This window comes from Embiotoca jacksoni, unplaced genomic scaffold (assembly GCF_022577435.1).
Source record: "Embiotoca jacksoni isolate LCO1_2020_lvr unplaced genomic scaffold, fEmbJac1.0.p SCAF_53, whole genome shotgun sequence".
Classification (NCBI taxonomy): domain Eukaryota; kingdom Metazoa; phylum Chordata; class Actinopteri; family Embiotocidae; genus Embiotoca; species Embiotoca jacksoni.
This window is the reverse complement of record NW_027185407.1, coordinates 1,090,476-1,113,949: the sequence shown is the minus strand read 5'-3', so window position 1 is coordinate 1,113,949 and position 23,474 is coordinate 1,090,476. Positions and strand designations below refer to the sequence as shown.

At 47.8% G+C, this 23,474-nt stretch overlaps 2 protein-coding genes across 3 annotated transcripts; both read left to right on the top strand.

Moving 5' to 3' along the window:
• The first annotated feature begins 646 nt into the window (after positions 1–646).
• Positions 647–10,233, top strand: galcb (galactosylceramidase b). 2 transcript variants are annotated; one of them, XM_069172455.1, is made up of 17 exons: positions 647–802; positions 885–953; positions 1,032–1,095; positions 1,391–1,504; positions 2,068–2,207; positions 3,447–3,485; positions 4,945–5,075; positions 5,857–6,012; positions 6,104–6,228; positions 6,930–7,057; positions 7,338–7,427; positions 7,510–7,599; positions 7,675–7,819; positions 7,921–8,101; positions 8,585–8,748; positions 8,870–8,946; positions 9,769–10,233. In XM_069172455.1, exons 1-17 carry the CDS (start codon positions 662–664, stop codon positions 9,910–9,912), a joined length of 1,998 nt encoding a protein of 665 aa, XP_069028556.1. In that variant the 5' UTR covers positions 647–661; the 3' UTR covers positions 9,913–10,233. The 2 variants fall into 2 exon arrangements, with proteins under 2 accessions (XP_069028556.1, XP_069028558.1); XM_069172457.1 differs by lacking the exon at positions 4,945–5,075 and adding an exon at positions 3,680–3,807.
• A 306-nt stretch (positions 10,234–10,539) lies between these two features.
• Positions 10,540–22,307, top strand: ak7b (adenylate kinase 7b). The gene is made up of 17 exons (XM_069172453.1): positions 10,540–10,649; positions 10,717–10,854; positions 10,933–11,041; positions 16,756–16,850; positions 17,186–17,296; positions 17,382–17,465; positions 17,712–17,800; positions 17,891–17,981; positions 18,143–18,220; positions 18,715–18,864; positions 19,042–19,168; positions 19,598–19,720; positions 19,789–19,833; positions 19,987–20,184; positions 20,271–20,491; positions 20,718–20,876; positions 20,960–22,307. The coding sequence occupies exons 1-17, from the start codon at positions 10,566–10,568 to the stop codon at positions 21,002–21,004; spliced, it is 1,947 nt and encodes a 648-aa protein (XP_069028554.1). The 5' UTR covers positions 10,540–10,565; the 3' UTR covers positions 21,005–22,307.
• The last annotated feature ends 1,167 nt before the right edge of the window (positions 22,308–23,474 follow it).

Genomic DNA, 23,474 nt, shown 5'->3' with positions numbered 1-23,474 from the left:
GAAAAAAACATTTGTCTAACAGCATGTTGCAAACTAGCTCAGTTTAAAACGCTGCAGTCAATCGTGGTCTTGTGTACAAACAACTGGGCCTCAAACATCCTTCTCAGCCCGTTTCTTTGATTTCTGGAGCTCATGGGTGGTTTTCCACGTCGTTTAATTCCTTATTATTTTGATGCTCCTCATTAGTATGCAACAGTTAAATGTACCACTATCCACAAAGTCCTCCTTTCTATAGCAAAACGGTGACAGATAGTTGAAACTGAAAAATGTAAGATTGACATTTAAACCTGTGAAACTGATGAAATACTGAGGAGGAAAAAAAAAACCTCAGTGAAATACAAAGTTGAAGAAAAAATCTGAATGTTGACATTAAAAAGCACTTTGTAATGAAAAAACCATCAAAATAACTGACGTTGTACGATTATACGTTTTTAATGATATTTTAGAGTTCAAGGATTTTTTATTTTTTATTTTTTAAATATCAATTCTTTTTTCAGTCACAATAAACGTGTTTAAATTGCGATGATTCCTTTTTCAGTTTCAGGTTCATGTTTTAAACTTTCAACTTTCAACTTGAATGTCTCGGTTGGAGTTGACAGCACGTGACCGCAAAGCAGCGCGTGTCACGTGACACGCCGCGTCCTGTCCTCGCGCTCCCAGGATGGACAGCAGCGTGGCGGCGCTGCTCTTCTCACTCGTCGTTTTGTTTTCGGACTCCGGCTCCTCTCAGACTTACGTCCTGAGCGATGAAGGAGGACTGGGCCGAGTTTTGGACGGAATTGGAGGTCTGAGCGGCGGAGGGGTGAGTTCAGGCGGTTCGGCTCCACTTCCTGGTACGAGGACGCTTGTTGTGAAGTTCAGTTTCCATCTGCTGCTTTCTGCAGGCCACGTCTCGGCTGCTGGTGAACTACGCCGAGCCCTTCCGCAGCCAGATACTAGACTACCTGTTCAAGGTACGAGTCGGTGCAGCTCGGTGCAGCTTCGGGCTGAACTCGGTGGGAACTCACCGGTGTGTTTTATTCTGCTTCCAGCCGAACTTCGGAGCCTCTTTGCACATCCTGAAGGTGGAGATCGGAGGAGACGCTCAGACTACAGGCGAGTTGGACTTCTTCCCTGAAAACAGGAATCAGAAAATGCTCCATCCACGGAGACTCCTTCTGATAACAGCTTCATGCACACTAAAACGAGACGAAAGATAAGATATTAATCACAGAAATAAGAGATGTTTATCATTTCTTGCAGCTCTTAAACTCAGACTGAATGAATCACTGCTCAGCAGGTGTTTGTGGTATTTGTTTTGCATCAGGGCTGAATGGACACCTGGTGACTTAATGAAAGAACAACATCTCTGGTTTGTTTTTAATGCACACTGACCTGTTGACTGGATCAGATGGAACCGAGCCGTCCCACATGCACTACGAGAACGACCAGAATTACTTCAGAGGCTACGAGTGGTGGCTGATGAAGGAGGCCAAGAAGAGGAACCCGAACATCACGCTCATCGGTGAGGAAGCTGCGGGAGGTCCGGCCGTCAACACAGTCACGAAACTCTGATCAGTTGTTGGCGATTACAAAAAAAAAAACATTTTTCTGGCAAAAACAACAACAGAATTAAGGATCCTAAAGTTCAACAGAAGTCCGCTGCAAGTTTTCCATAATTGCACCACAAGATGAAGTTTAGTTTTAGAGCACATTTCAACAACAAGGTGATTTAAAAAGTGATTCACATAAAACCATTAACGGCATTAAAACATCAGGTAAAAGAATAAAAACTCAACGCTGCTTAATTTGAATCATTTTCACCTCATTTGCGTGTGAACATACGACCTCGCTGCAGATGTTAACCACATCTGTTTGGCAGAAATGTAATAATTCTGTAAGAGGACTTCACTTCTTCTCTCATTGGAAGTCAAAACTCCTGATTAGTGTTTCAACCGTTTCAACTTCTGACAAACAAACTAATCTGATTTTATTTTGACCGAACATGCAACACGTCCTCATACGTGTGTGTGTGTGTGTGTGTGTGTGTGTGTGTGTGTGTGTGTGTGTGTGTGTGTGTGTGTGTAGGTCTGCCGTGGGCGTTTCCTGGCTGGGTGGGTCACGGGAAGAACTGGCCCTACGACTTCCCCGACATCACGGCGACCTACGTGGTGAACTGGATCCTGGGAGCCAAACAGTACCACGACCTGGACATCCAGTACGTCGGGGTGCGTACGTCCTCTCAGGAGATACAACTCATCTGCTTAAACCTCCAGTAGTGGAGAGATTATATAATATAATATATATATATATATATATATATCTATATATATATATATATACAACAAATATATGCAAACAAAACAAAAAGGTTGCACAATTACAGCTGGCCGAGTTCAACACATGTTTATGTTTTCAGGTGTTATAGAAGTCTAGATTGGAGTTTGCTTTCAAATGAATGGTTAACTAACAGAAACACACAGATGTTGATGATGTCATCAACTCCTGACATCGATCAATCAAACTGAACAGGACTGATTAGAAATGTAGCTTCTTGTTTGGAACAGAAAAGTCAAACTCTGCAAAACTGTCGGTTGGAAACTTCACGTCCAACAGAGCAGCTTCCTGGTTCAACTCGACAGTTTAAAAACAATATAACGTGTGCGGTTACTTTTGGTTTAACTACAAAAAACTGGCAAAACTCGTTGCCTTGTTTTCAAGCTGTCTGACTGCTGCTGTTTCTTCACCTGAGGACGACCTCATAATGACCAACAACAACAACAGGAGACAAATCTGTAAATACAGCAGAAGTATACAAAATCAATGTGTGTCTTTATTTAGTGACAGGATTTGAGTTATTTTGGGCCTCATCGTTCACCGGGTACAAAGGTGTCGTTGCTGTCAGACGTGGTTGACCCACGTTGTTTAAAGAGGAAACACACTCGGTCCCATCTGAGCTTCTTAAACTGAAGAGCGTTGAGGAATGCTGTCGGTGCTTCGTGACCTTCAGGCTGAACTACAAACACCTGATCTGACGTCAGCGCTGCAGTATTTTACTGTCATTACACAATACTTGTTACTCACACACACGCAGCAGCACAAACATGCAAAAGATTACAAATAGGAAGATCACACTGTTAAAGGTGATTATTGTTGATTATTATTGATCCGTTTCCTCTGCAGAGAAAAGTTCTTTCTCTCTTTCTGCTGCTGTTATAATAGAAAAGTACCGAGGTTGCAGGTTCACCGGGCTTTAAAAGGGAACGAGACACTCTGGTTTAGTTTATTTAAAGTTTCTCCCAGAAGTACAAACTGCTCTAAACCGTGCTCTTCACGTTGAACCCTGAATGCACCTCCACCACGGTGCTTCAGACCTGAAAGATACAAACCTGTAAGTTACCATGAAATTAAAAATGAACCTGAACAAGTTTATTATGGGACTAAAATTCCTCTTTTAATCTGTTTAGATTTGGAACGAGCGAAGCTACGACGTCAAGTACATCAAGGTAAACCCCGAACTTACTCTCGCTGCACCTTTCCGTTGATTTGACTGTTGCATTGTGGGTAGGCTACACTGTGAACTGCAGGAGAAAAACAGCCACTAACATTGAGCCGAGTCCCACGGGGAGATGCAGCGGGACTCCCAGCATGAGGTGATATCTGAAGGTGGTTCCTCTGAGAGCATGTCTTTGTTGCCAAGGTGCTCCGGGACATGCTGGATAAAGTTGGTCTGAGAGGTGTCGGCGTCATCGCGGCAGACGGCGATTGGAGCGTCGCTAAGTCTCTGATCGTTGACCCGAACCTCAACGACTGTGTTGAGGTGATTGGGTAAGTACGGGCCGCTCAAAGTGCCACGAAATCACACTTAAAAAGTCTCCGTGCGTCGTCGCTCCTTTGACCAGACGACACTGAAGGTGTTGAGAGTTCACTGAAGGACAGTTGGATCGCCGACGACTGATCGATCGATCGATTGATTGACTGATCATGTGACGCGTGTCTGCGTAAAGAAATCGCATGACTTTAGTGACGTCTCCTCTGGAAATCCGCTGCTGAGCTGAATGTTTGTGGCTGTTGTTCTGCTGCATAGCGACGGTTCAATCAGAAACTTGATGAGCTGTGTGTGAGCGTGCTTTAGTGCAGCAGCAGTAGTGTTGAGCACGACAACCACTAAACTGAGCTCGCTCAGTTTAATGAAATAAACGGTTCATTGCTGCCATCATGTAAAAAAAAAAACACATTTCAGAACGTCTATATAATCTGAGGTGGTTTAAAAGCTGCAGGAATCAACATCTTTATATTAATATTCAATCAAACATGCAGACAGTCATCACCTCGGCTGGAGAAGATATTTATCAGATCAAATCTACACATTCATTTTTTTGCATTTCCGTTTTCTCAGTGAAATGATGTGTGTACGTGTTAAAAGGCTGAAGTGACTTGTTATCAATAGTGTAAAACTGAAAATCCAATTATTGTGATATCATCACGTTTTAAAACGTGAGATAAACCGTCGGAGTTCATAAACACAGCGTCTGTTTCAGCTCTTCGTTCATCATTCAGCAGCGCTGCTGTTTATGCGTTCAGACACCGAGATCAGTTCTGAGTCGTGCTTCCTGCGAGGCTGGTTTTCATCTACGGTCGATTATTAATCAAACCTTGTGAATTAATATCGAGTCAAATCAAAAGATGCATCAGAATCCGGCCTCGGTAATCACCCGCATTTTAAGTTCCCCAAAACTCACAAAGTGTTTCCGACTCTTTAAAATCTCAGTTGTGGTTTGGCTGTGATAAACTCTCCGCATGCTGCCGACACATTTCAAACCCGGCGGGCCTTCAGCAGCTGAACAACCACATCCGTGTTGTTCAGCTGGTTTCATTCCAAACTGAAGTTTTGTTTACACGATGGCAGCAGTTAGCAGCCGGACCAGGCCTGATGCGCTGTGAACCGTCTCCTCTCTGCACCAGCTGCTGCGCTACACGCTGGATAAGAGCGGTCTGGAGGCGGTCGGGATCGTAGCCAGCGACAACCTGTGGGAGCCCATCGCCCTGTCGGTGCTGCTCGACGCCGAGCTGGGCGGGGCCGTGGACGTGATAGGGTAGGAGCCGCCTGCAGCTGCAGCCGGCTGCGTGACGGTCTGTCTGCAACTTACAGTACTGAATCTCTAATGACCTCTAATGGCTTCATGACGTCATGTTCACGTTACTAACCGTCGTTACAACGGCTCGTCTACGTTCGAAGGAGGATTTTCTTCTTTCGTGTGCTTCTCGGCTTTGAGGAAGCAGCAGACGTGTTTTTATTTTGTTCTGTGTTTTCAGTTGCTCTGCTGTGTGCATGAAGACTTTTGAACACAATACTGGAAAAGGTTTACTGTAAAGTCAAAGTATATTTATTTGTGTTTCTTGTACAATGTGAAGAAATGTTGAAAGACACCAATTAGCTGAATAAAAGGGACCTGCTAGTTATTTAAAATATGTAAATACTCGTGCAACATAATTCACATCATTACAACTAAACAACGCTTTAAAATGACCTTAATATCAGATGATATATTGAAGTTCTGTGAACTATGAACCGTGATCACAAAGCTTATTATTTTGAGCCCATCTTTTAGCCAAAGCTGAGACATGTTATTGTAGATGAAGAGCTGTTAGTGTCTGTTTTTAGGACTCATGTCGGTTCTGTGGTTTGGATTTCATTTGGAAACTAATCGACCTAAAAAGGTATAAAATCAGACATTACAACTTTTCCTTCACCGAACAGCTCAACTAACTGCTTTTGTCGCTGCTGGTCACCTCCTGTAGAAATGAAAACCTACGTAATGATGTCATCGTCTTATCGTACTAACGCCGACCTTGTGTTGCGTGTGCGGCGGACAGCGCTCACTACCCGGGAACCACCACGGTGACGGACGCCCTGAAGACGCACAAGAAGCTGTGGTCCTCGGAGGACTACAGCACCTTCAACGACGAGGTGGGCGGAGGCTGCTGGGCGCGCATCCTCAACCAGAACTACGTCAACGGACACATGACGGCGTGAGCGACACACGTGAAGTCTTTCATTATACATCCATTCGGCGCTTCAAGGCACATTTCTAAAACGCTCCATCGCTGATTCCTCCTCCAGCACCATCTCCTGGAACCTGGTGGCCAGTTACTACGAGGACCTGCCGTTCAGCAGAGACGGGCTGATGACGGCCAACGAGCCCTGGAGCGGCAACTACGTGGTGGAGTCTCCCATCTGGGTCACAGGTCAGATCACCTGTCAGCAGGAGACACATTCATTTAACAAGTTACAACCAGACACATCTTCAAAGAAACAAAGAGGACCGCTATGAAAGAGGCTGAAGAGAACTACGGCGCTCGAGAAGTGTGATGACGTTAAATTAAAGTGTTTCTAAATGTAGAAAAGGACCTAGAGTCAGAGCAGAGCCTCAAATTTAAACAAACAAAGTTCTCCGCTCTTCTACTTGATTCCTACTTACATCAATACCAGGTCTCCACGGCGATACATGTGGTTAGTCATACATGTGGTTAGTCATACATGTGGTTAGTCATACATGAGCTATGGAACATGTCATCATGTCAACATACAGCGAACACCAACCGAAGTGTCTCAGAGCTGCAGAGTGAAAGTACACAACTCTGAACTCTTAATGAAACCGAATGAAACAACCAACGATGAGGAGACACCTGCTGGTGTCTTTGGGTATTACAGGAGAGCAACACAAACCAACACTGTTGCAACATGTATGTTGAGAAAATGTCCTGCAGAGACGTGAAGCTTTTAATTGTTTTAGGATTGATTCAGAGTCTCTGAAATATGTCATAAATTACTTTGCAGCTTTGAGAAGAATATCTGTGAACCAAGAGCCGTTTGTGTTTCGGAAAATGTTTTAATAAATAATTACTTCTTACCGTTATAATCCCGCGCTGTGTTGTTTCCCCTGCAGCTCACACCTCACAGTTCACTCAGCCAGGCTGGACGTACCTGCAGACCGTTGGACATCTGGTGCAAGGTGGGAGTTATGTCGCCCTGACTGACGGCAAAGGAAACCTCACGGTTGTCATAGAAACCATGGCAAGTTCAGCTTTACTTTATTTTTTTTTTTTTCATATTTTTACTTGTTGCCACAAATGTTTGTGACTTCCAGGCTGCAGCTGGCCGTCACCTCACTGTTGCACAAACATCCTTATCTGCTCTTCAGATACACGAGTTCAACTTCCACTTTTTATTGTTGTTTCTACACGTATGACATTAAAAAAACAACAAAGTAAATGTTCCTCAGGGCAGATTTATTACAGAATAAATGTAGACTGAAAATACACCCAGTTAACTGATGGTTTTGTTTCCTTTATAGACTCACGATCATTCAGTCTGCATCAGACCTCCGCTCCCTGCCTTCAATGTCACTTCCCAGAATGCAACGTTCCAGCTGCAGGGATCCTTTGTAAGTTAAGAGGTCTTCATGACTCTGGTAGAAGTTAATGAGCGGCGCTGTCATCTCACACCTATTTTCTTTTCTCTCTCAGGCCTCCATCAAAGAGCTCCAAGTTTGGCGCTCACAGTTTAACTTCAAGACCAACAAGCCGTCCTTCTTTGAGAAGTTAACTCCGCTGAAGGTAAAGAGACCGTTTAAAGAAACGTCCTCTACGATGTTCTTAACGTTAACAGTGTTTGAATGTTTGGACTTTTAGCTGTTAGATGGATCGTTCACCTTGAATCTGGCTGCCGACGAGGTTTACACATTCACCACGGTGACCTCAGGGAGGAAGGGCAGCTTCCCCGACCCGCCTCCCTCCGCTCGCTTCCCCAAAGTCTACAAGGACGACTTCGATGTTCGTAAGTAGAACACACGGAACCGTTTTACTCGATTTCACCTTCCAGATATATTTAAATACGTCTTCGTGTGTTTCCTCCACCTGTGCATCGCCCTCCTGCAGGAAACCCCGAGTTCTCCGAGGCGCCGGACTTCGCCGACCAGACGGGCGTGTTCGAGTACTACGTCAACCTCACGGACGCCGGACCGCACGTCTTCACCTTTCGACAGGTTCTGACCCAGAGACCCGTCACGTGGGCGACGGACGCCGACCAGACCGTCAGCGTCATCGGGGACTATCAGTGGTGGGAGGATGTTTTTAGTCCTGGTTGCCTAGTGACCAACTTAACGGTCCTCTGCGCGGCTTCATCTCCTACCGGGAACGTTTTCTCTTCCCGTTTATTTTACTTCCCGGTTCGGTCGTGTTTCCTTCATTTCTCTTCGTCTGTTTTGGCGAAACGTGAAACGGCTTCTTCTTTTGTCCGTCGTGCTCGTTGTTGTTATTAATGCTCATTATTATTTCATAACCGTTTCACATGCCGTGTCCGAAGCGAGGTGGAAACGCATTTCTTGTCCAAACTGAAAGGCCGCGGGGGTCGACGGTGATGTCGTGATGTGGTCGACATGTGGGTGTTTTATTTTGAAAATTTGACCAGACTTCCTGCCCGGCCGATCTTCTCGGTTCAGCTTCTGTCAAACGAGGACTTGCAGGCTGCGTTTAGTGCTGCAGAAACATTTCGCCTTAAAGTCCAGAACCGTGACGGACGTCTGCGTGCGTGTTGTTGCAGGAGGAACCTGACGGTGACGTGTGACGTCTTCATGGAGGACGTTAAGACCGGCGGCGTGTTCGTAGCGGCCCGGGTGGATAAAGGAGGCCAGTCGGTGCGCGGTGCTAAAGGAGTCTTCTTCTGGGTGTTCGCTGACGGCTCCTACAAAGTGACCAGCGATCTCGGTCCGTATGAGCAGCACCAACAAACACAGGAAATACAGATTTACAACTGTTGTCCAGGAAGAAGCAGGTCGAAGTGCTTGTGTTGCTGCTGTTCCTCTCATCCGTCTTCTTCTGTTCACAGCTGGACAGACGGTCCTTGCGGAGGGAAAGTCCGGCACCCGAGCGTACGTCTGGTTCACGTTATCGCTCTCCGTCACAGTAAGAGCGCACCAAGTCATGTTCGGAGGCGTTTTGACACTAAAACTTGCTTCATTTTTATTCCATCCACGAGCTTTCCCCCCAAACTTTCCTTTGATAACAAGTCTGGAGGACTGAAGAGAACAATTTAAAGTCCAACGAATACTCGATGGTTTCAAAATGCTAAATTAGAGAGTTTTTTATTTCCTCCACAATCACTTCGGTTCTTAAATCCTGAACACGGTGATGCAAACCTCACTGAGTACAGTTAGTTATCACCAGCTTTGTTCTGGCTTATTGAGACTGTGGGAAAACCTGAAGTTGCATCACTCCTCTGGTCCGCTGCAGACTTTTTAAATGAGGGAAATCTGAGAGTTTCCATCAGAGCTACTTTTTGATAACTCTTAAATGTTTTATTTATTCTGAATTAAACTGGTAATCTGCCGATTACAAGTTTCTCAAATGTGATGACAGTAAACTGGGTTTTGGACTTCCAGTCAGACGTTTGAGTAGAGAGAGAGATGTTAGTTTTATTGTCATTTTTCAATCATTACTAACATTTTCTGCACTAAACAACTCATCGAAACAACAAAGTGACAGAAATCATCAGACGTTCATGAGAGTAATTATTTGCTTTTCGGTGTGTGGTTTGAGCAGAAAGTCCAGTTCGGGGGTCTCCAACCTTTTTTTTTTCTTCCTGAGAGCTACTTTAAATACGATACGTGTCTGAGAGCGCCTCGTGTTTTCGTAACATTTATTCACATAGCTGAGCTCCACCCAAACCAGCTGAGTCCTCTTCGTAGTGACGCTGTACCTAATAAAGTGCTCCCGTCTCCCCGGCAGGGCCAGTCTGCCGCCGGGCTTCTGAACGGACACCCGCTGTGGAGCACCGCCGTGGTCCTGACACCGAAGAGCGGCTGGGCTGCGATAGGAACGCGCTCCTTTCAGCTGGCCCAGTTCGATAACTTCGCCGTGGCGGCGCAGTGACGATGTCACTGACATAATGATTGACACGATGCTGTGGATGTTCTGATTAACTTATTGACTTGATTAATGCCTTTGTTAACACTGTCGATTTGATCTGTTATTTTCTGTAAAGATTTAAAAAGGGATAAATTAAACTTCATGCACCCATGAACTTTGCTGTTTGACATAATTATAAATGATTTTCTGTTGGATTTTTTTTTATATACGGTTTTAACTGCTTTTCGAAGGTTTTAACTCCATGTGTGTTTTAAAGGAACAACATGTGCTTCCCTCAGTGGAGGGGAAATTGTCATAATAAATAAAATGTCTATTTTGACTTAAGTTTGTCACATAAGTGTGTTTCCATCTGCCAGACACCTTCAGGACTTATGATCACCCTAAAACGTGAAAGAAAGCATAAATAAAACACAAATAAAACATAAAGCAGCTGAACTGGTTGGGATGAAGTTGATCTCAATAATTGAGGATCTCAGTCTCAGTTGAACTCAGGTCAACAAAGGTCGCTTTAAACCTGAGCGATCACGTGTCTGATAAAACCTCCGTTGACGTCGGCAGCATGGAGCAGCTGTTCACGGGCGGATATCCGCCAACAGGTACTTCCGCGTCGCGTCTCCATAGCAACGGGACACCAACGGCAAACCGCTGAAAGCAAGATGGAGACGGAGAAAGTCAAACGTTCACCGAAACGAGTCTTTGTCAACGACGTGGACTCGTACGCGTCTAAATACATCGCGAAGGTAACTCGGTGAGGTTGTTCTGTTGTAGTTGGGACGAGATGATCTGACGCTGTCGTCGTGTTTACAGCTCCTGTGTGAATGTACCGACGCTGATGGTGATGACGAAGAGGTGACGTCAGACCACAGCGGAGCAGCTTTCCAGGTGGTCGGGACAGTTGGTGAGGGACGGGCCGCGGACGGGCCGGAGGTCCTGGAGGAATACTCGGTGAGTCACCACGACTGGTGAGCGACTTCAGGGTCCATTTAAACCCCGAATTTAAGATGTTTTTCGTTTGTACGTCAGCAACCAGACAGGAGGGAGCTGCTTTCTAAACTGATGGACTGTGATGTTGTGATCTACAACATTACCCAGCATGCCGTGCATGTGGAGGAGGCCCTGTGGGCTGTTTCAGGTGAGTGAGGCCTTGTGGGCTGTTTCAGGTGAGTGAGGCCTTGTGGGCTGTTTCAGGTGAGTGAGGCCTTGTGGGCTGTTTCAGGTGAGTTGAGGCCTTGTGGGCTGTTTCAGGTGAGTGAGGCCTTGTGGGCTGTTTCAGGTGAGTGAGGCCTTGTGGGCTGTTTCAGGTGAATTGAGGCCTTGTGGGCTGTTTCAGGTGAGTGAGGCCCTGTGGGCTGTTTCAGGTGAGTTGAGGCCTTGTGGGCTGTTTCAGGTGAGTTGAGGCCTTGTGGGCTGTTTCAGGTGAGTCTGTGGGCTGTTTCAGGTGAGTGAGGCCTTGTGGGCTGTTTCAGGTGAGTGAGGCCTTGTGGGCTGTTTCAGGTGAGTTGAGGCCTTGTGGGCTGTTTCAGGTGAGTGAGGCCTTGTGGACTGTTTCAGGTGAGTTGAGGCCCTGTGGGCTGTTTCAGGTGAGTGAGGCCTTGTGGACTGTTTCAGGTGAGTGAGGCCTTGTGGGCTGTTTCAGGTGAGTCTGTGGGCTGTTTCAGGTGAGTTGAGGCCTTGTGGGCTGTTTCAGGTGAGTGAGGCCCTGTGGGCTGTTTCAGGTGAGTGAGGCCTTGTGGGCTGTTTCAGGTGAGTGAGGCCTTGTGGGCTGTTTCAGGTGAGTGAGGCCCTGTGGGCTGTTTCAGGTGAGTGAGGCCTTGTGGGCTGTTTCAGGTGAGTCTGTGGGCTGTTTCAGGTGAGTTGAGGCCTTGTGGGCTGTTTCAGGTGAGTGAGGCCTTGTGGGCTGTTTCAGGTGAGTCTGTGGGCTGTTTCAGGTGAGTGAGGCCTTGTGGGCTGTTTCAGGTGAGTGAGGCCTTGTGGGCTGTTTCAGGTGAGTTGAGGCCTTGTGGGCTGTTTCAGGTGAGTGAGGCCTTGTGGGCTGTTTCAGGTGAGTCTGTGGGCTGTTTCAGGTGAGTGAGGCCTTGTGGGCTGTTTCAGGTGAGTTGAGGCCTTGTGGGCTGTTTCAGGTGAGTTGAGGCCTTGTGGGCTGTTTCAGGTGAGTGAGGCCTTGTGGGCTGTTTCAGGTGAGTGAGGCCCTGTGGGCTGTTTCAGGTGAGTGAGGCCTTGTGGGCTGTTTCAGGTGAATTGAGGCCTTGTGGGTTGTTTCAGGTGAGTGAGGCCCTGTGGGCTGTTTCAGGTGAGTTGAGGCCTTGTGGGCTGTTTCAGGTGAGTGAGGCCTTGTGGGCTGTTTCAGGTGAATGAGGCCTTGTGGGCTATTTCAGGTGAGTGAGGCCCTGTGGGCTGTTTCAGGTGAGTGAGGCCTTGTGGGCTGTTTCAGGTGAGTTGAGGCCTTGTGGGCTGTTTCAGGTGAGTGAGGCCTTGTGGGCTGTTTCAGGTGAGTGAGGCCTTGTGGGCTGTTTCAGGTGAATTGAGGCCTTGTGGGCTGTTTCAGGTGAGTGAGGCCCTGTGGGCTGTTTCAGGTGAATGAGGCCTTGTGGGCTGTTTCAGGTGAGTGAGGCCCTGTGGGCTGTTTCAGGTGAGTGAGGCCTTGTGGGCTGTTTCAGGTGAGTTGAGGCCTTGTGGGCTGTTTCAAGTGAGTGAGGCCCTGTGGGCTGTTTCAGGTGAGTTGAGGCCTTGTGGGCTGTTTCAGGTGAGTCTGTGGGCTGTTTCAGGTGAGTGAGGCCTTGTGGGCTGTTTCAGGTGAGTCTGTGGGCTGTTTCAGGTGAGTTGAGGCCTTGTGGGCTGTTTCAGGTGAGTGAGGCCCTGTGGGCTGTTTCAGGTGAGTGAGGCCTTGTGGGCTGTTTCAGGTGAGTTGAGGCCTTGTGGGCTGTTTCAGGTGAGTCTGTGGGCTGTTTCAGGTGAGTGAGGCCTTGTGGGCTGTTTCAGGTGAGTTGAGGCCTTGTGGGCTGTTTCAGGTGAGTTGAGGCCTTGTGGGCTGTTTCAGGTGAGTTGAGGCCTTGTGGGCTGTTTCAGGTGAGTGAGGCCTTGTGGGCTGTTTCAGGTGAGTGAGACCTTGTGGGCTGTTTCAGGTGAGTCTGTGGGCTGTTTCAGGTGAGTGAGGCCTTGTGGGCTGTTTCAGGTGAGTTGAGGCCTTGTGGGCTGTTTCAGGTGAGTGAGGCCTTGTGGGCTGTTTCAGGTGAGTTGAGGCCTTGTGGGCTGTTTCAGGTGAGTTGAGGCCTTGTGGGCTGTTTCAGGTGAGTCTGTGGGCTGTTTCAGGTGAGTGAGGCCTTGTGGGCTGTTTCAGGTGAGTGAGGCCTTGTGGGCTGTTTCAGGTGAGTTGAGGCCTTGTGGGCTGTTTCAGGTGAGTGAGGCCTTGTGGGCTGTTTCAGGTGAGTTGAGGCCTTGTGGGCTGTTTCAGGTGAGTGAGGCCCTGTGGGCTGTTTCAGGTGAGTTGAGGCCTTGTGGGCTGTTTCAGGTGAGTGAGGCCTTGTGGGCTGTTTCAGGTGAGTTGAGGCCTTGTGGGCTGTTTCAGGTGAGTTGAGGCCTTGTGGGCTGTTTCAGGTGAGTTAGGCCTTGTGGGCTGTTTCAGGTGAGTGAGGCCTTGTGGGCTGTTTCAGGTGAGTGAGGCCCTGTGGGCTGTTTCAGGTGAGTTGAGGCCTTGTGGGCTGTTTCAGGTGAGTGAGGCCTTGTGGGCTGTTTCAGGTGAGTTGAGGCCTTGTGGGCTGTTTCAGGTGAGTTGAGGCCTTGTGGGCTGTTTCAGGTGAGTTAGGCCTTGTGGGCTGTTTCAGGTGAGTTGAGGCCTTGTGGGCTGTTTCAGGTGAGTTGAGGCCTTGTGGGCTGTTTCAGGTGAGTGAGGCCTTGTGGGCTGTTTCAGGTGAGTGAGGCCCTGTGGGCTGTTTCAGGTGAGTGAGGCCTTGTGGGCTGTTTCAGGTGAATTGAGGCCTTGTGGGCTGTTTCAGGTGAGTGAGGCCCTGTGGGCTGTTTCAGGTGAATGAGGCCTTGTGGGCTATTTCAGGTGAGTGAGGCCCTGTGGGCTGTTTCAGGTGAGTGAGGCCTTGTGGGCTGTTTCAGGTGAGTTGAGGCCTTGTGGGCTGTTTCAGGTGAGTGAGGCCTTGTGGGCTGTTTCAGGTGAGTGAGGCCTTGTGGGCTGTTTCAGGTGAATTGAGGCCTTGTGGGCTGTTTCAGGTGAGTGAGGCCCTGTGGGCTGTTTCAGGTGAATGAGGCCTTGTGGGCTGTTTCAGGTGAGTGAGGCCTTGTGGGCTGTTTCAGGTGAGTTGAGGCCTTGTGGGCTGTTTCAGGTGAGTGAGGCCCTGTGGGCTGTTTCAGGTGAGTTGAGGCCTTGTGGGCTGTTTCAGGTGAGTCTGTGGGCTGTTTCAGGTGAGTGAGGCCTTGTGGGCTGTTTCAGGTGAGTGAGGCCTTGTGGGCTGTTTCAGGTGAGTTGAGGCCTTGTGGGCTGTTTCAGGTGAGTGAGGCCCTGTGGGCTGTTTCAGGTGAGTGAGGCCTTGTGGGCTGTTTCAGGTGAGTTGAGGCCTTGTGGGCTGTTTCAGGTGAGTCTGTGGGCTGTTTCAGGTGAGTGAGGCCTTGTGGGCTGTTTCAGGTGAGTTGAGGCCTTGTGGGCTGTTTCAGGTGAGTTGAGGCCTTGTGGGCTGTTTCAGGTGAGTGAGGCCTTGTGGGCTGTTTCAGGTGAGTTGAGGCCTTGTGGGCTGTTTCAGGTGAGTTGAGGCCTTGTGGGCTGTTTCAGGTGAGTGAGGCCTTGTGGGCTGTTTCAGGTGAGTTGAGGCCTTGTGGGCTGTTTCAGGTGAGTGAGGCCTTGTGGGCTGTTTCAGGTGAGTGAGGCCTTGTGGGCTGTTTCAGGTGAATTGAGGCCTTGTGGGCTGTTTCAGGTGAGTGAGGCCCTGTGGGCTGTTTCAGGTGAATGAGGCCTTGTGGGCTGTTTCAGGTGAGTGAGGCCCTGTGGGCTGTTTCAGGTGAGTGAGGCCTTGTGGGCTGTTTCAGGTGAGTTGAGGCCTTGTGGGCTGTTTCAGGTGAGTGAGGCCCTGTGGGCTGTTTCAGGTGAGTTGAGGCCTTGTGGGCTGTTTCAGGTGAGTCTGTGGGCTGTTTCAGGTGAGTGAGGCCTTGTGGGCTGTTTCAGGTGAGTCTGTGGGCTGTTTCAGGTGAGTTGAGGCCTTGTGGGCTGTTTCAGGTGAGTGAGGCCCTGTGGGCTGTTTCAGGTGAGTGAGGCCTTGTGGGCTGTTTCAGGTGAGTTGAGGCCTTGTGGGCTGTTTCAGGTGAGTCTGTGGGCTGTTTCAGGTGAGTGAGGCCTTGTGGGCTGTTTCAGGTGAGTTGAGGCCTTGTGGGCTGTTTCAGGTGAGTTGAGGCCTTGTGGGCTGTTTCAGGTGAGTGAGGCCTTGTGGGCTGTTTCAGGTGAGTTGAGGCCTTGTGGGCTGTTTCAGGTGAGTTGAGGCCTTGTGGGCTGTTTCAGGTGAGTGAGGCCTTGTGGGCTGTTTCAGGTGAGTTGAGGCCTTGTGGGCTGTTTCAGGTGAGTTGAGGCCTTGTGGGCTGTTTCAGGTGAGTCTGTGGGCTGTTTCAGGTGAGTTGAGGCCTTGTGGGCTGTTTCAGGTGAGTGAGGCCCTGTGGGCTGTTTCAGGTGAGTGAGGCCTTGTGGGCTGTTTCAGGTGAGTTGAGGCCTTGTGGGCTGTTTCAGGTGAGTCTGTGGGCTGTTTCAGGTGAGTGAGGCCTTGTGGGCTGTTTCAGGTGAGTTGAGGCCTTGTGGGCTGTTTCAGGTGAGTGAGGCCTTGTGGGCTGTTTCAGGTGAGTTGAGGCCTTGTGGGCTGTTTCAGGTGAGTTGAGGCCTTGTGGGCTGTTTCAGGTGAGTTGAGGCCTTGTGGGCTGTTTCAGGTGAGTGAGACCTTGTGGGCTGTTTCAGGTGAGTCTGTGGGCTGTTTCAGGTGAGTGAGGCCTTGTGGGCTGTTTCAGGTGAGTTGAGGCCTTGTGGGCTGTTTCAGGTGAGTGAGGCCTTGTGGGCTGTTTCAGGTGAGTGAGGCCCTGTGGGCTGTTTCAGGTGAGTTGAGGCCTTGTGGGCTGTTTCAGGTGAGTTGAGGCCTTGTGGGCTGTTTCAGGTGAGTTGAGGCCTTGTGGGCTGTTTCAGGTGAGTGAGGCCTTGTGGGCTGTTTCAGGTGAATGAGGCCTTGTGGGCTGTTTCAGGTGAGTGAGGCCCTGTGGGCTGTTTCAGGTGAGTTGAGGCCTTGTGGGCTGTTTCAGGTGAGTGAGGCCTTGTGGGCTGTTTCAGGTGAGTTGAGGCCTTGTGGGCTGTTTCAGGTGAGTTGAGGCCTTGTGGGCTGTTTCAGGTGAGTTAGGCCTTGTGGGCTGTTTCAGGTGAGTTGAGGCCTTGTGGGCTGTTTCAGGTGAGTTGAGGCCTTGTGGGCTGTTTCAGGTGAGTGAGGCCTTGTGGGCTGTTTCAGGTGAGTTGAGGCCTTGTGGGCTGTTTCAGGTGAGTCTTGTTTTGGACACCAGCCTGTTGTCTGCCTGTTTTCTCAGGTGCTGCTCACAGATGCAGTTTGTCTGGAAGTGTTGATGAGTTGCTGGCAGGGTTTCTTCATTTCGTTTGTGCCCTCGAGCCCATTTTATGTCCCCAAACTGTCGTGGCCTCGGCATCTAAACCGGCCTCATGTTGTCGTGTTTAATTTGATATTCAGTTACCAGAAACAAACACTTTAACTATTGCTGTCAAATCCCCTTCAACCTCATCTGTATCTGATATTCTGCCATGTTGTTTTTATTCCTTCAATGTCCCGTGTTGCTTCGACGTCTCCTCCTCCTGTCTTTCACTTTTAGCCCTCCACGGTGAGATCGGCCGTTTTTCTCGACCGAAGATGTTCATCCTCGTCTCCACGGTGATGACCTGGGCCTGCAGCAACCCCATTGACCCGGTAACACGGATTATTCTTAATTTCAGGTGACATGGATGTATCTTTAAAATCAGGGCTGGGATTCAAACCAAAGGTTAAACTACGAATACCGACCCGGAAAAGATGGAAGAAACATGTTGTATTTGACATTTGTAATACATTGACATCACTTTGATTGATTTTTTTTTCTTTGACATCAAAGTTATTGTTGTTCAGTAGAGAACATACAAACTTAAAGTCTTTTTAGTGTCTGTTGTCGGCCATTTTAGTGGATTATTATTCATTTTTACGATGTGACAGGTCTTCGCTCATCAACAAATCCGTCCAATCAGATTTAAGTTTGTTTTTCGTATCAGGAATCTGTGGAGCTTCCTTTCACCGATGAGATCTTCTGGCGCAGAAAAGCTCATCCCAACTTCCAGCAGCACATCGCGTTGGAGAGGAGGGTCGTCAAACTGGGAAAAACCGTGAGACACGTTGTTCGATTTCTGTGATTGTGTCAGATCTTTGTGATTTAGAGGAATCTCAGTGTTACATGGTGGTTGATTTCAGAACAGAAAGCTGTTCTCCACGTATGTGGTGGCTTCAGGACTGCAGTACGGGATGGAGGAGCAGGTCTTCCACTACGCTTTCAAGGTGAGGTTTGTCGATAAATAAGATCTCTTTTTATCTGAAAGTTGAAACTTAAAGTCTGATCTGGACGTCCACTTTTATTCCAAGTGGACATTTAGACCTCTCAGTGTTGAAAAAGATATAAGACGGTTTCTTGAGTTGTCGAGACGTCCGTCTTTGACTGAAATGACCAAAACAAACAGCACAAATTTACATTTTCCTTCAAGCGTCTGAATAATTAAAATAATCCGTATTTTTGTTTGTTTTCAGAAATCCTGGCTGGGACAAGAGAAGAGAGTACCGGTGTTTGGAGATGGCAAGAACATCGTCCCCATGATTCACGTCAAAGACCTGGCGAGGTTGGACGAGTTTATTCTGCACGACCACTACAGACCTCCGTTGGCTTTTTAATATCGTTTTATGAAGGCTGTGATGTCTTTGTGTTCCAGCGTGGTTCAGAACGTGATCCAACAGCGGCCCAAACCGTTCTACCTGCTGGCTGTGGACTCGTCCAGTAACACCATGCTGGACGTAGTGAAGGTGTGAGGAGCAGATGAACACATCAAAGATGTATCATGTACAAACAAACACCGGAGGGAACCAAGGAGAGTTCGTTGTGTTACGCAAACAAAACACTCGTCTTTCATTACATCTGTGACGGTTTATGTTCACAGTTGAAGTTTGTGTTGTTTGTCCACCAGGCGATCTCCTCAGCTCTCGGACGGGGACACATCCAGAAGACAATCTTTCAGGAGGCTTTCTTCATGCAGGACCTGAGTGTTGGTTTACATCACACAGCTCACCGTCGTGCTCACGGCTGTTTGTTTTAGATGCTGCTGATTATTCACGATCCTTCCTGTCGCTACAACTGGAAATGACAACAGACGTTTTTCCGCTCGTAATGATTATTATTTTGAGAAATACTCTTTATTTCTTTGAGACACAGATGAGAAGATTGATATCAAACTCGTGTGTGTGTTAAGAACAGCTGAAATGACATGGTTAGCTTAGCTTAGCATAAAGAAATCAGCGAGTTTCTGTCCAAAGATCAAAAATACACTGCAGCTCTAAAGTTTGAATTTACATAAACATAATGGAAACGACTCTGATTTAATCAGTCAATCAGATGTTCACCTTCTTGTCACGCTCAGTAAACAAACATCATCATTATGAATGAACATTGAGGACGGGATTTAAGAAATAGAAATAAGATTCTCCAAAATGTTCATGTTTTCCTTTGAGATCTGCTGACTCGTTCTTTTCTACTCAACAGGTGATGGAAATTGATTCCTTGCAGGTCAACCTGCGCATGGAGGGCATTTACATCAGGAAACTGTTCTCGCTCAGCTGGCTGTGTGAGACCGGTCTGGTGGAGAACATGGAGGCGGTGGTGGAGGAGTACCGGCAGACCCGCGGGCTGCTGGTGGGAACCCACGCACACGTCAGAGTCCAAACATACACGAGAGCTGGAAACATGAACGGTTCAGAACTGAGACGAGTCCACGCGTCCATAGTGCTGCTGATGTCATGATGTTCATCTGATGTCGTGTTCGTGTTGTGTGTTGTGTGTGTTGTGTGTTGTGTTGTGTGTTGTGTGCAGCCCATCCGTGTGTGTGTTCTGGGTCCTCCTGCAGTGGGGAAGACCACCATGTCCAAAAAGATCTGTGAACACTACCAGCTGCATCACATCTTCCTGAAGGACGCCGACGTGTCGTTTCAGAGCGGAGGTAGTTCTCCTCGGAAAGTAAAATCACTTTCAAACAGATCAGCTTCCTACAAACTGCTCCGTACGCATGTTCACAATGAAGCTCATATGTTCATTTATTGTTATAAATGAGACAAATTCTGATGAATTTATCAAAACAACTTGTTTACCGCTACAGTAAAGTTCAAATGTTATATTTTAAAATGCACAAAACGATCAGGATCTTTACAAGAACAGACCTTTTATTTTCAACAGGAACACAACAAACAATTCAAAGACCCAGTAAATAGAAATAATCCTGGCAAGGAGCTGATTAAAAACAACAACTATGATTCTATATGGTGCTACTAGGTGCATTGTGGGAAATATAAGACGCACTTCATCCGTCCCTTGAAGTACAGAAGCACACTGGATGTTCCCGGAAGGTCAAACGAGCTCTTCTGTGTCTCAGGTCCTCCGGAAGAACCGCTGGAGGTGTTGAAGAGGAAGATGATGTCCAACCCCTGCAAGAACCAGGGATTTGTTCTGGACGACTTCCCGAGGACGTTCGAACAAGCGGAGGAGCTCTTCTACGGTGAGACGACGGCAGGAAGCTCAGAGAGACGTGTCTGAACGGATGAACATCTGTTGTTTCTTCTCCAGTTGAGGAACAGGATGGAGTCCCACAGACCAGGAAGATGCTGCCAGGTCTGTCGTCATCATGCTGTCATTTCCTCCAGAAACACGTCAGCCAACAAAACTGCATCCAGTTGTTTCTTTACAACTCCAGCAGCAACACAGGTTGATGGTCGGAGAGATGGATGCGCTGCATCAGTCACGGTTTCCTTGTGCGGCCCACAGAGTTGGTGTTGAACCTGGACGCGTCCGACAGCTTCCTGATCGACCGAGTCATCAACCTGCCGGAGAGTTTGGTGACGGAGCATCACTACGAGCAGGAGCACTTCCTCAGGAGGCTGGCCCGGTACAGGGAGGGCAACATGGAGGAGGAACCCGTGGTCCACTACTTTATTGAGCAGGACATCTCCCCTGTGTTACTGGGTAACCCGTGAAGCAGGATCGCGTCCTGAGAGGAGGTGAAGGAGGGAGGAGTCCGTCTCTAAACCTTTCTGTGTTTCCTCCTCCAGAGATCACCAGCAACGACCAATCCGACTGGTGGCTGCTGATGCAGAAGATCTTCACCGCTGTCGGCCCGACCAGGAACTACGGTGCCAGCATCACGGAGGTGGAGGAGGAGGAGCGGAAGGAGACGGAGGAGAGGATGAAGAGAGAGGCCCAGGAGAGGGCAGAGGAGGAGCAGCAGGAGGAAGAGGAGGCCAGGAGCCGGGCTGCATCCTGGGAGGAGTCGGTAGGTGGAGAAAAGGAGCTTCACAGTCACAGTGTGACAGAAGAGACTCCGACCATCACTGGAGGAGAACTCGTCTCTGATTGGACCTTCAGATAAACACGACTTCTTCTTCACGTGTTGTCATAACGCAGCTTTTCACTTCATCAGCAGTGTTTGTAGATGAACTGCTCTGAGTGTCTCTAATGTTTGGTGGAGAACCCTGTTTGTGTTACTGTGTGTGTGTCAGACTCGGCGTTTGGAGGAGGTGAGGCAGCAGGAGGCGGAGCTCCTGGAGGCGGAGTCGGGCCCCAGCAGGAAGTACCTGATGGAGCACGTGATGCCGACGCTGACCCAGGGTCTGATCGAGTGCTGCACAGTTCGACCTGACAACCCCGTGGACTTCCTGGTACTGAACTCTGTATGTCATCACCATCAGGACTTCTCTTGACTTTAATCACGATCATGTGTTTTGTTTTTATTTTGTTCCAGGCGGAGTTTCTGTTTAAGAACAACTTCACTGATAACCAACAGTAGAGGGTTCCTCCTGGACACAAACACCTGCGATGTACAGAAAATACACAACTGGAAAAACAACAACAACATTTTTTCACTTTTGAGTGCTTTTTGGTATATTAGACTGCAGCCAATCACATGCAGCTGTTCAGTTGGAGGAAACCCTCCTGGAGTCTTTGAGACTTCACTCATTATGTTGCATGTGTCCCTCAGTTCATGCTGGGATTTTGATTGGGTGTGATTTGTTAGCGGACCATTCTCCTGCCCCTGTTGTATTTACTCAGCTCTGTTTGGGCTCCTGTGTGCCGGCCGTTACTTAAAAGCACCTCAAAAAGCGGATGAAAGTGTGCACGAAGCCAAAAGCTAATTAGGAAGTTAATTTGCTTAATGAACTTGGTAAAATGGAAAGTAGACACGCTCGGGTCATAATTGCTTTGATTTGGCTTCAGATATCCAGGAAGGATAAATGTTACAAATGGCAGCTAATTTGTGTCTCTCTCATGTTGCCACTCGCAACTCCAAAGTGAACATAATTGGTTGCGACAGAACACCGAATTATTTCGTTGTACATACTTAATCACCGCACGGGGAAATTAGTGGAGTTTATTTGGGAAACATTGTGACGGAAGCTGCTGCAAGACAATCTGACAGCAGCATCTGAGGCCCGGCCAACATGGAGGCCAAATAGATCCGGTCTTACAGTCGTGTCGTGGTCTCATTTGATGTTCTGCCCTGACGTGGATCCGTCAGCTGGTTGGAAGAGAACTTATTACCAGACTGGAATTTACACCGCAAAGAAGTTCTGCAGGAACATACGTGTTATTAAATCAGCAGGAACGTGTTTCACTCTCATCGTTCAGTTACTATCGTAGAGGACAGTTAATATACAACGGACTCCTTCTAGTTCTGCTGCAGGAGCGACCTTCATCTTCATCTTCATCAATCATATTGAATCTGCCATGAGTGCTGTTGAGCTTTGACAGCCAGATGCAGCATGTTTGTGTTGGCACGCAGTAAGTTATGAAGTAACTTCCGTCAGCCTGAATGGGCTTGTTTTGATCCGTGTGTCCAGCAGGGGGCGCTCAAAGCCCCTTCGAGTCTACTGGATCAGAGGATCACTCGTTTTATCTGCATCAGTTGCAGGAAGTAACTCGTACATTGAGTACTTTAACCGTTTCTACCATTCGATGGTCTATTTAAAATGTTTACTGCTTCACCTACATTTCAAGATTAAGATTGAGGGAAAAGAAAACTAAAAAAACAAACTTTGTTCCAATAAAGAGACATTTCCCTCAAATCAGTTTGTTTTTTTTTCCTCTATTTTCAACCTCATTGATGACCTCACAACCTCCCCAGATGTATTCAGTGACCCTTTGGAGGGGCCTGACCCTTATATTGGAAACCACTGCACAAAACTGTCAGTGAAAAGTGCAGCACAGATGTGTGCCACTGAGGAGTCTGGGTAATATACAGTGTTGTTGGCCTCAGTGTGAATACACACACACACACACACACACACACACACACACACACACACACACACACACTCAAGAGATACACCAGCAGCTCTGTTAGTCCTATTTAGGTTTTATTCTTTTCTGTTATGTACCAACATAACACTGTAGTCTGTCTACCGTGCAGCTTTCATCTTTTGTTCACGTTCTGAAAATCTCTGCAGACGTGAATAACTTTTCTAAATCACATCCAGCCGACCTGAGTCGTAACAGGATGTTAGCAGGCTTTGGGATCACACGTGACCTTTGACCTCTACAGGAGAGTTCTGCCAAGCTACTATCAAGGTTGCATGTTTGAATTGGTCTGGTTTGATTTCATTTACTGAGCTGAAACACGCTTCGGTCTCTCGGCTGTTTCACTTGCCGTGTTTGGCCACTAGGTGTCAGTCTTGGATCACTCGTCGCTCTCACTGGACAGGTGAAGGAATTTATTTGTGTTTTGACTCTTTGAAAATACTCATGATGAAATGTTTTGATTTCTTTTTTTATTAAATGTACACCAACCATCCTCACTGAATGTTGGCGTGTGGAACGATGGTAATATGAATGAAATTTATCCCAACATGATTCTACAGAACACAAACTGAAGAGTCACTTCTGCATCTTTACTCACCGAGTGTTTAACATGAAATCAGCTGCTGACAACGAAGCAGACAAACATGTATTTTTCTACGATGATGTGAGTCTGTTTTTGGAGCTCGGCTCCTTCTGTGGACGACAAAGACATCTGAGCGAATGCTCCATCAGCTCTGACCGTTATTTTATTTGTTTTATTTGTCACAACCCTCCAACTTTATGGAAGTGCAAAATGAAATGTTTAAATACTCTAAATAATCAATAATTAAATATTAGACTTCACACATCTGTCGAGGTTCAAGGTCAAATTCATCATCTGCTCACGTCCACCTGGATCCACATGGACATTCATACATGTGGAAGGGAAACACGGACCAGACACGCCAGCTCCATGTGCAGAA

Excerpts from the sequence above, each read along its gene's own strand:
- galcb (XM_069172455.1), top strand. The coding sequence starts at position 662 with ATGGACAGCAGCGTGGCGGCGCTGCTCTTCTCACTCGTCGTTTTGTTT. Across the intron at positions 1,505-2,067 it reads CCCGAACATCACGCTCATCG|GTCTGCCGTGGGCGTTTCCT; the intron begins GTGAGGAAGCTG and ends GTGTGTGTGTAG. Across the intron at positions 8,947-9,768 it reads CGTTATCGCTCTCCGTCACA|GGCCAGTCTGCCGCCGGGCT; the intron begins GTAAGAGCGCAC and ends TCTCCCCGGCAG.
- ak7b (XM_069172453.1), top strand. The coding sequence starts at position 10,566 with ATGGAGACGGAGAAAGTCAAACGTTCACCGAAACGAGTCTTTGTCAAC. Across the intron at positions 10,650-10,716 it reads CGTCTAAATACATCGCGAAG|CTCCTGTGTGAATGTACCGA; the intron begins GTAACTCGGTGA and ends TCGTGTTTACAG. Across the intron at positions 17,982-18,142 it reads CCATGCTGGACGTAGTGAAG|GCGATCTCCTCAGCTCTCGG; the intron begins GTGTGAGGAGCA and ends TTTGTCCACCAG.